Source organism: Eschrichtius robustus, chromosome 6, assembly GCF_028021215.1.
Source record: "Eschrichtius robustus isolate mEscRob2 chromosome 6, mEscRob2.pri, whole genome shotgun sequence".
Lineage (NCBI taxonomy): Eukaryota > Metazoa > Chordata > Mammalia > Artiodactyla > Eschrichtiidae > Eschrichtius > Eschrichtius robustus.
Window position 1 is genome coordinate 147,412,420 of NC_090829.1, and position 13,051 is coordinate 147,425,470.

Sequence of the window (13,051 nt, forward strand, 5' to 3'; positions counted from 1 at the left end):
TAAAACACTCTACCCAAGAACAGCAGAAGGGACTTCCCTGGTGGTGCAGTGGTTAAGAATCCGCCTGCCCATGCAGGGGACACAGGTTCGAGCCCTGGTCCGGGAAGATCCCACATGCCGCGGAGCGACTAAGCCTGTGTGCCACAACTACTGAGCCTGCACTCTAGAGCCCATGAGCCACAACTTCTGAGCCCGCATGCCACAACTACTGAAGCCTGTGCGCCTACAGCCCGTGCTCCGCAACAAGAGAAGCCACCAAAATGAGAAGCCTGCGCACCTCAACGAAGAGTAGCCCCTGCTCACCGCAACTAGAGAAAGCCTGCATGCAGCAACGAAAACCCAATGCAGCCAAAAATAAGTTAATTAATTAATTTAGAAAAAAAGATGTCATAGGTTCTGGTTCAAAAAATAAAATGCATATACAAAGCTGTTAAAAAAAAAAAAAAAGAACAGCAGAATATACATCCTTCCTAAGTGCACATGGAATATTCTCTAGGCTAGGTTGTATGCTAGGCCATAATACAAACCTCAATAAATTCTAAAAAGATAAAAGTAATACATAGTTTGTTCTTCAATCACAATGGAATTAAATTAGAAATCAACAAAAACTTTTGAGAAGCTGAGAAATATGTAAAAATTGAACAACACATTCCTAAATAAGCAATGAATCAAAGAAGAAATCAGAAGGGAAATCAGAAAATACTTTGAAATGAATGAAAATGAAGAATGGCATGTAGCTAAAGCAGTGCTTAGAGGTAAATTTATAGCTGTAAATGCCTATATTAAGAAAGAAGAAAGGTCTCAAATCAATAACATAAGTTTCCATCAAAAGACGCTGGAAAAAGAGCAAATAAACCTAAAGCAAGCAGAAGAAAGAAAGTAATAAAAGACAGTGGGAATTAATGAACTGGATAAGAGAAAAATAATAGAGAAGATCAATGAAACAAAAACAAGTTCTTTGGAAATATCAACAAAATTGACAAACCTTTAGCTAGGTTGACCAAGAAAAAAGAGAAGACTCAACTTACTAGAATCAGAATGAAAGAAAGGACATTACTATTGACCTTACAGAGATTTAAAAAAAAATTATGAAGGAATACTATAAATAATTGTATGCCAACAAATTAGATAACTTAGATGAAATGGACAAATTCCTAGAAAGACATAAACTATAGAACTTGACTCAAGAAGAAACTAACAATCTGAATAGACCTATAGCAAGTGAAGATATTGAATAAGTAATTTTAAAAAAACAAACAAAAAAAAACCCCAAAATACTCCCCACCCAGGTGGCTTCACCACTGAATTCTACCAAACATTTAAGGACAAATTAATACCAGTTCGTCACAAGCCCTTCCTAAAAATAGAAGAGAGAACATTCATTTAATGAGGCCAATATTACCTGATACCAAAACCAGACAATGACATTAACAAGAATAGAAAACTACAGACCAATATCTCTTATGAATATGAACACAAAGATCCTCAACAAAATACTAGCAAACCAAATCCATCAACATACAAAAAGAATCATACACCATGACCAAGTTGGATTTACCCCAGGAATGCAAGGTTGGTTTAAACTGAGAGGCAATTAAGGTAATATACCATATCAATAGAATAAAAACAAAACCCACATGATCATCCTCAATAAATGCAGAAGAAAAAGCATTTGACAAAATTCAGCACCCTAGGAATAGAAGGGAATTTACTTAACCTGATAAAGGACATTACGAAAATCCCACAGCTAACATCGTACTTAATGATGAAAGACCGAATGCTTTCCCCCTACGATCAGGAACACTTAGGGGAGGATCACACAAGGTGTAAGAACCAGGAGAAGGGGAAGGGGGTACCCTAGGGTGTATCCACACACCAGCCAACACCCGTTCCTGAGCGAGAACGCTGCAGCGCAGAGGGGGCCGACTGCAGTGAGACTGGCCGGGGACTGGGGTGTCGCTGCTCCCTCCTACCCTCTGCCTCGCACACCGTTCAGTCTTGAGTGAGGCCTGCCCTGCAGGGCGGGCAGGCACAACTCCTCCAGCAGGATCACCCAGGCACACAGTGCTGCCTTGCTAACCTGGTGTTCCCTAACTTCCCTGAGGATGAGACTCACCTGAGTTCTTATTAAGACAGTCCCACAGCCAGACAAGGTCACATCCCAGATCTGGGAGGCCTGGTGCCTGGGATAGTTAACAAGCTCCCAGGGGAGTTTTCTGTTCAGGGCTCTGTGGGGCCCACATGACCCAGTGTCCGCACCCAACCCAGCACAGAGGGGAACATGTCAGGAGTGGCCTCCTCTGTGCGCGAGCTACTCCAGGGACCTGCATGATAAGTGAATGGTGCCGGGGTCAGGCTCTGTCCTTGAGGAGGTTGCCAGTCTCAGCCTCGGCTCTGCTCCAGCTCCAGCCGAGAGGCCAAACCTCCCTGCTTGGCCTCCTGCCGATGTGCTTGAATAGCGTGTCTTTTTCACACGCCCTCCTTTGCAAGAGGCCAGTCCTTTCCTCCACAAATGCAGTGAGAGGAGGTTGTGAAAGGGTCTTACTCTGCCGATTGCTAGCAGACATGCCATGAGTGTCATAATTAAAGGGGTGCAGGACCCTCTCTTTGCTTCAGGATGAGGGACTGGGTACCCCCTGTCCACGCCTGCCTGGCCCAAAGGCCACCCAGCTGCCAGCACGGGGGCTGCCCAGGCCACGTCCAAGCTCCGGCTGGTTGAGGTGAAGGGTGAGAGCCACTGTCCTCCGATCTGTCTCCTGATGCCCAGAGGTCTCCATCATCTGCAGTTACAAGAACCCAAGTTTCCTGGGCCAGAGAGGGATGGATCCCTAAATTTAAATGTCCTGCTCAAGAAAATCTCGATGCTATGAACCATGTAAGTTGGCTGCTGAGGCTCATATGAGACAATTGTCGTCTGAGCCCCTGATTTTAATTTTGATTATAATCTTTGGTGTTCATCAAAACAGACTTGTTTTTCATTGACTTTGAATAAATGTGATAAATTTGAACTGGAAAATTCAAACAAATAAAGTAAATAAAAATAAAACAAAGTAAATAAAAATAAAAACCCTGAAACAACAGCAAACAAACCTCATGGGGCAGAGATGTGGGCCTTCCCAGAACTTTCCGGGAAGAGTTGTCAAACTGGGGCCTCAGCTGGGGGCAGGCAGGCCAGGGCTGAAGGGCCCCCCTCGCCTTGGAGACGAGGGTGGGGTCCTGCAGGTAGCAGCTCACAGGCTCATGGAGCTCAAGGGGCGGTCATGCTGTGGAGACCAGCTGTCCCCAGGAAGAAACCTAGAGTGGGGCCCCCCACTGACCCAGGGGAAAGCTCGCTTCCCTTTGTAGCTGAAGGGAAGCAGGGCTGGTGCTGGGGAGGGTCAGGTCTAAAATGATGGGCGGAGTGAGAGCCAGCGGGCAGAGGCCCCGGGAACTGACCCCAGGGCCAGAGAAGGCCGGGAGGGCCGGGGGGCCTGCGCCTACCCAACCTCCACCTCCATGTCACTGCTCCTGGTTCTCTGGGCAGGGCCGGGGCTAAGGAGGGAACGTGGCCAGGGGTCAGGAATCGCGGTCCCTGCAGGCCTCGAGGACAGGGTATGGCGGGACTCTGTGCGGCGGTGGGGGGGCCCTGAAACCTCGAGTCCCCCTCCCGCTGTGATCATGAGTTGAGGAGTCCTCCCTCTGGTGGCAGGAAAGTCTGGCGATGTTGTTGCCTGGACTGCGGGCAGGGGCAGCCGTGCCTGCCAGGGTGGTCCACGCTGTCCAGAGGGTGAAGGGTGGGTCCCCAGCAGGCCCCAGACTCTTTGACAGCACTTGACACTGCCAACAAATGGGATCCTGGCCATGGCCTCAGGGTCTCGCCCCGAGACACTCAATGCTGCTCTCAGGGACAGTCCTCTGGGCGGCTGTGGATCAAGCTGATAAACCGATAGAGCACAGGAAGTCCTGTGAGGCTGAACTGGACCATGGGGAAGGCAACCTGGGGCAGAGTTCCCCTTGTCCTTTCTCTGAGGCCCTGAGTGAATTGTCTTTGCTCCTGGCTAAAGTCGGGACCTGATTTTCCCTGGTGATGCCTGAGACAGGTCATCCCCACAACCACATGCCCCAGGCACCCTCCTACCCACCTGGAGATGCCACCTGCCAGGGGCCGTGTGGGACCATCACCACCCATTCATGGAACTAGACGGTGCCTCTAGTTGAGGACAGGTCAGAGGAGGATGAGGGACGTTTTACAAACTGGAGCTCATGGTAGTAGGTGAGAGGAAGCCCCCAGGAACCCCAAAGATGGCCATGTAGATATGCTGAGAAGCAGCTTCCCTCCTTGTGGTAAAGGAGCATCCCCTGGATGTGGGGTCAGGGGGCACACTCAGCGGCTGCCCTAGGCAGGCTCCCTGGGGGCTGGGGCACTGGGGTTCTTTCCTGTGCGCTTTGGAAGCACAGTGGACATCTGGGAACTGTCGCTTTGGGATTCTTGGGTCAACGGGGGCAAGGGAAGTACCAGCAGAGACTTATTCATCTTGTGGCTAAAGCAGTGATGAACAGAGGCATTGAGACGTGGTTTGAAAGCAAGCTGGAGAGGTACATCCACCGCAGCACCACAGCCCAGAGCCAGCTCCCCTCCCCATCCCCGTCTGACCTTTCGTGCACAGGCTATGCTGGCCCCTGGGCTGAGCCAGACAGGCGTGGTCCACCCTCCAGGCTCCCCACCCTGGCATGTCCCTGTGTCAACAAAAATTCAACTAGCAATCAAGAAGAAAAATGGAATTTTACTCAAGACAAACAGAGGATTATAAACTGGAAGACAGATAGAAACTCTGACAACTGTTCCACCTGTTAAAAGTTGACGGCACAGTCATACATTCTCAAGACAAAGGATTGTACATCAAAATGACATACTGATAATTTGCATAAAGTTCACCAAGGATACATGGTCCAGGTAAGCACATATAAAGTGAGAAGCAAGTCACCATGACCCCCTGCAGAGTTGGTGCCCACTCGGGGCCACTTTTGGTCTCTGACGTTCCTGCCAGGACCAGTGTATTTCCCCTCCCTGGCAACTGGTCCAGAGAGGGCCACGTGATGCCCACCAGGCTGGAAGTTCCTAGCAGGAGGTGGTGAGCAACTGAGGAGAGAGAAGGTCATCCCTCCGGACAGGCACTGCCCCTCCAGCTCCATCCCTCTACACCCTGGCCCTTTATGTCCCTCCCATGGCCCCACCCCTCCAGCCCTGCTCCTTTATGTCCCTCCCATGGCCCCGCCCCTCCACAACCCACCCCTTTATGTCCCTCCCATGGCCCCGCCCCTTTATGTCCCTCCCATGGCCCCACCCCTCCAGCCCTGCTCCTTTATGTCCTTCCCATGGCCCCGCCCCTCCACAACCCACCCCTTTATGTCCCTCCCATGGCCCCGCCCCTTTATGTCCCTCCCATGGCCCCACCCCTCCAGCCCTGCTCCTTTATGTCCTTCCCATGGCCCCGCCCCTCCACAACCCACCCCTTTATGTCCCTCCCATGGCCCCGCCCCTTTATGGCCCTCCCATGGCCCCACCCCTCCAGCCCTGCTCCTTTATGTCCTTCCCCATGGCTCCGCCCCTCCACAGACCCACCCCTTTATGTCCCTCCCCTGGACCCGCCCCTCCCCACCCAAGCTTCCTGACCCTGGCCTGGGCGGTGCAGCATCTGCAGCCCTGATGACGCCAGGATGCGTGGACTTCACTCCTTTTCCCAGTTTTGCAGGAATTTAGCTTTTATTTCATGTTTTACGGCTACAGAGGCTTGTTACAGTGCTTTTTATTTAATGCAAATACAAGTGACCAATTAGTTTATGATTTCCAAGTCTGTGTCCTTAAAAAAAAGCAAAACAGAAAAACGGTGGATAAGCTTAATTTGAATTTTCCTGGAAGTAATTCTTAATATTTGTAACTTGATTTATTTGAATTGGTGGATACAGAAGCATAAAGGTCATAAAGTTCCCTGGCTTCACCAACAGCCACAAGCAGACCCTGTCTGCGCACAGACAGGTCGGGAATGACCTTCACCAACAGACCAAACACATCCGTCATAACCCTCATTCTACAGGCAGGACAGGAGGCGTGGGTGCTTGGGTACAGCTGTCTCCAGAGGCAGGGCTGAGACCCGCCCCGAGCCCCCTGCCCCTGCTGCCCCATGCCCCATAGAGCCAGCAAAGTGTGATCCTGTCGGGAGAACCCCACTGAATGTAGACGCTTGATTCTCAGTTCTGATTACAGTTACGATGTCAGTACTTGTTGGCTTGTGAAACAGATTTTCCATTTAGAACTGTTAGCATTAACTACACACTCAATAATCACAGCTCACCTGTAGGAAAGGGCTCTAAATGTGACCATGCTCTTTGGTAGGTGGGACAGACTGTCGGGCCACCCAACCACATTAGGTTTCATTTGCCCCAGTGATGAGCAGATTTAATGAAGGGCAGCCTTTTCAAAGGATGGTGGACAAAGCTTTGTGTTTTTAAATGTAGTGGAGGCTTACAGAAACCACAGTGCTCCAGGCATTTCTGGTAATCTTGTTTTTTCTGGGTTAGGGGGTCTACACAGCCAGGATAGCCAGTACAGCACATGCTTTGTGACTGAGGATTGACTTTCCTAAGTGATGATTACCAAGAGTCCCTGGGGCCAGTCAGCTAACACGGATGCCTAACAGCGCTGAAATAATGCTGGGGGCCACTAAAAACAGCCCTTTGGAAAGAGGTTTCAATTTTTCATTCGCGAAGCAAATCAAGCTCCCTAATTAGCTACGACACAGCTGGGAAGCTCAGCCCCTACTACCCTGCAAGCCCTGCCTTGGCTTCCCTGCCCGACCTCCGTCTCTGCTACAGGAACAGCCCGGCTGCTTTCTCTAGTTCATTCGTGTTCAAAGAACTCATGGCAGGCAGTGGTAACCATGGCAACAAAAGCCATAAATTCCTGGAAGTCGCATTCACCATCTCCATCGTTGTCCAGTGTCTCCATGACTTTGTCCACAACCTCCTGCTCCTTGATTTCCTAAGAGAAATAAGAGCAGTTGTCCAGCTTGTTTCTAAATGAAATATAAGGACATCAAAACATGATCAGAAGTTGGCTGGCTTTAATAATTTGTATCAGAAACAACCTAAGACATGAAATGCAAAATGCCAGAAAGGACTTCTCCTGTGACCGGGAGGCTGTTGGCTGGCAGAAGTCTCTGGGGGTCTGAGCCTTGTCTTCCACCTTCCTTTAGGTCCAGTGGGGCCTGGCCTACTTAAAAACTGAATGGAACAGCCAAGATCTGAAAAACTGCGGGTTGTTTGTGTTAAAATACCCAGAAAAGAATAGTACGGTCTAGATCAGCCTGAGCATATTATATGCAAATGTCGGAACTTCTGGCCCCTGTAAGTTTTTCATTGCTTCTGTGTGTAGAAGGCCCTATAGTGAGGGCTTCCAGTGGATTTTCATGTTTTGAAAGCGGTTTTTGGCTGAAATAACTCTTGGGAACATACCCTAAATTTATTAACTTCTTGTGTCTTTTTGCCACTTGAGTTGCCTTCCAGGTGTCCTGGGACTTTTCCTGACATTCTGCCCAACGTGCAGCCAAGTGAGGGTGAAAGAGTCTCAGAGGAACGGACACAGTGAAGGCAAGATGTACACTGAGCGGACTGCTCTGAATAACCAGTCCTCAGGGCAGGAGAGCTTGGCCTGAAGAAGTTGAGTGTAATGTACAGTGGCTGCCTTGGATGTAAAACATGTAAAAGGGTGAGATTCCTGTGGGCATTGGGGTGGGACCTATACACAACTGCTAAAAGATTAATTTCAATTACATGATAGATTTGCCTCCAAACAGAAACTACCTCATAAAACCAGGCCAGCAATGTTCATGATACCTTGATACACTTACTGTGAATTACTTATCTTTTACAAGTTGTGGTTCCCACATGCTAAGCTTTTTCTGTGTTTTAAATCAATAATTAATGACAGTAGCTGCACTTGTTGAGCCGCACTTGACAAGCACTGTCTCATTTCATCCTTTCAACAATTCGTTTTACGGAAGAATCAGGGCCCTTCTTCTGATTGTTAGGTTACGAGGCAGAATCGGGGGGACCAGGTAAGTGAAAGCATGCGTGGGGCAGCTGCCACTCGGTGAACTTGGATGCCTGAGAAAACCAGCCCCAGAATCAGACTAGGGGGTCCCACCCCAAGCCTGCAGGCCTCTTCCTCTGCCAATGGGGTGTTTGGGCGGGGCAGGAGGAGCCCTGCAGACATGAGACATGGAGCCTGGGGCTTGTCCTACACAGTGGCCCAGCCTGCCCAGGAGGACAGCTGCCCACCACTGTGTGGCAGGGCCCTGGCCTGGGGCTCTCGTATCTTCCCCGGAATTAGCTCTTGGTCAGACACTAGTGCACTGGTTCATGGTCTGGCCATTTCCTCTGCGTGTGACTGGTCACTTCAGTGACCTTGGTTCTGGGCACCAAGGGAAGGTCAGGCACCAGGTGGACTGCAGTTCATTGCCTCGAGGACACGGGGCTCATGCAACAGAGATAATGCATGTGGCTGATCCGAGGGCAGTGGAGGCAGCGGGTGGGAAAGCCTGGACACACGTCCACCAGAGCAGGAGCTGCCAGAGCAGGACGGGGCTCATTGGGCGCCCTCACACAGCTTCTCAAGTTCCCCTCCAAGGCCCCTCACCCCACAGAGCCCCCTGCAAGGCCCCGGGGCCTCTCTTGTGAGCAGCTTGTGGCCACTCAGTGATGCATCAGGTCGTGGGGCCTGTGTCTCTCCCAGCATTGACCGAGCTGAGAGCTCAGTAACGTCTGCTGAGTGAACGGCATCTTATCACCATGTAACCATGCAGGAAAAGCCGAAACAGTCCTTTTCCCAAGAACAAAAGCTTATTTTTTTAACAGCCTTCTTATATGTTCACTGTGACCCACGGTAAGTCATGAGTATATTTTCCATCCCATTTTGTCATCTTTATTGCTGTACATCCTTAGATTTTTCAGAGAAAAGGCAGTATTATTTGGAACCTGTACTTTTGCATTTGAGACAGCAGTTTTTCCTTGATGCTCCTACTGCACACAGAATGAATATGGTGGGGCCTACCTAAGCCAGCCTCTGTACTGAGGGCTCATCAGTGCAAACACGTTTTCAGAAACAACCTAGGAGTCCTGACACTGACCTGGAACCACCTTCAGGGCAGCTCAGAAGAGAAAGTGGGCAGGTGTTTTCACAAGCAGACAGGAGAGCAGATTAACTTGTCAGTTTTAAAAAGCAAGACTCACCTCTAAAAAATGCGAAAGCTCATTGTTGATGAGCTCCTTGAGTTCGGACTTCTTCAGCTTGTGCTTGTCACCTTCCCTTCCAGAATATTGATGGAAGACATCAATGAGGGCCACCATGGCCTTCTCCAGCTCAGACATCCTGGGGGCCACAAAGAAAGATGCCTTCTAGCACAGAACAGTTAAGGTGTTACCTACTCAGACCTCAGCCCCCAAGGGGCAAGACGGCCTTGGCTCACCTCCCCTTTTGGGCTCAGAGGGGTGCATCTCTCCGGTCACCCCTTGGGACCACTCTTCCCCACCCCCGTTCTCTTTACTCTGTTCCCACGCCCTCTGGCTTCTGGTTGGTTTGGCCAATGGGAAACTTCAGCCAAAATACAGAGGCAGAGCAGTGAAGGGGCTTCGGACTGACTCCTTCCACCACCCCCCCAGAGGCCCCCTCTGCCCTGGCTCCAAGATGAGAGGACAGAGCAGGGGAGCAAGCTGTTAGAATGAACTGCGGTGACTAGGAACCAAATGAGGATACGAAAGTCAATAGGGTCCCTATGCTCTGTCAATGAACAATTAGAAAACATAGCGGGAAAGTCTTATTTTACAGCAGCACACACGTATTACTAAGAATAAGTTTAGCAAGAAAAGTGCAGGTCCTTCCAAAAGATACTAAGGTCATAAAATGTAGGAACTTACTTTCCTTCGAATGGATATATAAATTTAACTCATTTTTTAAAACTCAATTTTTAACAAAAATGTCTATGGCATTTTTTTGTTTTTTGGATGGGTGAGGAACATGACCAAAAGACAGCTGTAAAATTCAACTGGAAAAATAAATATGATAGAATTGCCACAAATTTTTTTGAAAATGAAGATCAAGAAAAGGTACCTTGACTACCAGAAACAAACATGTATTATACGGTCGTCTGACGAAGCTGTCGTAGGGAGCAGAACTTGCCACCCCAAATGTCTCTTTGGCATGCAGATTATTTTGGGCTGAAAACGATCAAGGCCCTGAAGTTTCAGGAAGAAACACTGACCTTCCCCCTTAGCTGCCTGAATCAGAATTTAGATGGAGGGCCTGTTACAGGAATGGACCACTCACTAGAGATGTCAGCAGAGAATATGGGCCAGGGGTGGGCAGGGGAACTCTTAGAGATCTGAGTCCACTCTGTGTCCCATCACGTCTTCATGGCACAGCAAACACTGCTTTACCAAACATTTGCTTTTCCATCTCCGTCTGAATTGCTTTCCTCCCCTTTGAAGTCCCAGACCACCCCCACCCCCCAACAGCCTCCTTTGTCTTTAGCTGATCATGGTATTTAAGGTGAAGGTCTGGGGCATTTTTGTGAGTGACTCAGTCTTCCTGGGTCTCTCCCACGTATGCATGTTATTAAACTATGGTTTGAGTTTCTCCTGTTAACCTGTCTCACGTCTATTTAATTCTTAGACCAGCCAGAAGAACCTAGAAGGGTGGAGGGAAATGTCTTCCTCCCCGACACCAGCCCTGAAGCCAGAACAAATGGGCCGGAGGCTGGGCCACTGCCAGGCACTTGGTATTCATGGAGGCGTCGCCATCCACTTCTCCGCACTTGCACTTATCGAAGCAGGAGGCTTCCATCTCCCGTCCCAGCGCATACCTTATACCGTGGCCTGCAACCTAAGGAAACAGCTGTTCAACCCTGGGAATCAGGCAGTTGACAAAGGACTGCTTGTCAATTGTTTCACAGAACTGAGACACTCAGCGAGAGAAATTTGCCAACTTTTGGCCTTGAGTTCTAATCATTAAAGAGTCTTTGCAATGTCATAGTTAAAAATAAATAAAAGAATTATGTCTAATTTTTGCAAAACCATTCCTGGGTGGAATATCTTTTGCACCTTAAAAATAAATTGGAATATAACATTTAAATTTTTATTTTTGTTTCTGATTTTCAAATGAAAAAGGATTGAGGATTTTTGCCTTGGCCTGATCTTTGCTAAATTCACCCTATTAATAATCAGTATACTTTGTTTTGCTCTAAGTCCCTAAAAATCAGATATATCACACATAGATAGAATAATGCAGATGGATTAAAATCTTTAACATTTCATACATTCTTATCCTTTGCATTCGTTTCCAATTATTAATTTTTTTTTAAAACAAAAAACCCAGGAAACTTTCGCATGACCCTTATGCTTCTCAAGCTTCATGATGATTTGGGGACGGGGAGGCTGAATTACTTTCTGTGTGAAGTATGACTAGCGGGATTTTTTTTAAAGGAAAGGCATAAAATATATAACCCACATGCGAAAACTCCATAAAATGTGATTTTCTTCATAACCACACTACAAATTAACTTTTTAAAGTTTTTCCTGTTAAATTCTTCCCAATTGATGGTTAAAGGTTGTCTTTTAAGAGAAATGGAAATCAAATATCCATGCTTCCCTTTCACTTCATTCCATGAATGTTCCACATTAACCTTTTATTTCGAAAACAAGAGAACTTTTGGGGGTTAACTCCTCAAGATGTGAGAGTCCCTCTGGGCAAGCGGCCCTATCTCCCCAAGAAACTGTAAGACTGAGGAAGGTGAAACCCGCCGTAAACCGCAATTTCTTGGGCTCGATGTGGAGTTTACTTGCAAAGGCCCCCCTCACTTGCCAGGTGTTGTGGTTTCTGCGCGGCGTCCGGGGCGCCCTGACATTTGCGCGGAGCAAGGCAAGACGCTCGCTCGGAGCATCAGGCCGCCTGTCCTTCTCCGCGGAGGGACGCAAACCCCTGGTCTTCAAGGAGTTAAGGAAGAGGCCTGTTTGCAGCAATCACCTGAGCCACCAGACGTGACGTTTCCCCGACTTGTGGCGACAAAAACAGGCAGAACGGACCTCTAGCTGCCCCGAGTTGAGGGAGCCGTGTCCACAAAGCAGTAGTAAGAGTCACACTTTTGAAATGCTGCCAATTATCCTAAAGGGGTTTTTAAACTACCACCCAGTTCCCAAGCCCACCCTCCGGGCCCTGCCCCCAAAAGAGCAGAGCAGGTTCCCCTGAGTGTCCTCACGTCAGCGGTCCTTGGTGGTCGCTCCCGGAACCTCCTGGCTGCCGCGTCCTGAGTAGCAGGAGTGGGGCGGAGGCAGCCTCTTATTCGTTCCCGGGCAGGGGCGGGGCCGGCACCGTCCCCCTGCGGGCCAGGCAGCCAATGGGGGCCGAGGGCGGGGTGGGGGGGCGGGGCCTGCGCGTCAGCTGGCTCCGCAGCCGGTCGGGCGGGGGGCGGGGGTGCTGGGGCTGCCGGGCTGCACACAGGGCCGCATTGACGGCGCCACCGGGGACTCGTTGGGGAGCCAAGCCTGCACTCGGGCCAAGGAAGAAAAAGGCCCGTGGGGCAGAAAGCGGGGAGTCAGCTTTTTGTGCTGTTTTTAAATTTATGCATGAATATTGATGTTCCTCTAAAGGCAAGGATGGGGGTGGGGAGAGGAGACGAACTATTGATTGAAACCGACAAAGCAAATGTGCAGCCAAGCGCAGGCTGAATGCGGGGGATTCAGGGCCCGCGAGCCGGTTTCCAGTGGGGAGAGCCCTGAGCTTCGCCCCTGCTCTGGCCCCACTAACCCTCAGGCGGGACGCCTGTGGACATCAGTATCCCGAGCTAAGCCACTGGCCCAGCGTCTGCAGGGACTGAAATGTGGGGCGAATAGTTTAATATGATCGCGGACACATGCCAGGCCCACCCGAAGGCCTCCCCATCCCCCCGGGGTGAGTGGCCGCAGACTGTCAGAGCAGCACAGTGCCCAGGCACGCCCTGTCCAGATGCTCTGGTTTAGGGGA

General features: G+C 49.6%; 1 protein-coding gene across 1 annotated transcript; it reads right to left on the reverse strand.

Annotated features, from left to right (window-relative positions):
* Nucleotides 1-5,767: 5,767 nt before the first annotated feature.
* On the reverse strand, nucleotides 5,768-12,336 carry S100B (S100 calcium binding protein B). Its single transcript, XM_068545811.1, has 3 exons — nucleotides 12,288-12,336; nucleotides 9,268-9,406; nucleotides 5,768-7,018 (listed from the first exon to the last, which is right to left on the reverse strand). The coding sequence occupies exons 2-3, from the start codon at nucleotides 9,403-9,405 to the stop codon at nucleotides 6,878-6,880; spliced, it is 279 nt and encodes a 92-aa protein (XP_068401912.1). The 5' UTR covers nucleotide 9,406; nucleotides 12,288-12,336; the 3' UTR covers nucleotides 5,768-6,877.
* Nucleotides 12,337-13,051: the final 715 nt, after the last annotated feature.

Bases quoted from the DNA above. Each gene is read 5' to 3' on its own strand.
- S100B (XM_068545811.1), bottom strand. From the start codon at position 9,405: ATGTCTGAGCTGGAGAAGGCCATGGTGGCCCTCATTGATGTCTTCCAT. The intron at 7,019-9,267 runs GTGAGTCTTGCT...TATTTCTCTTAG, and splicing joins AGCTTTCGCATTTTTTAGAG to GAAATCAAGGAGCAGGAGGT.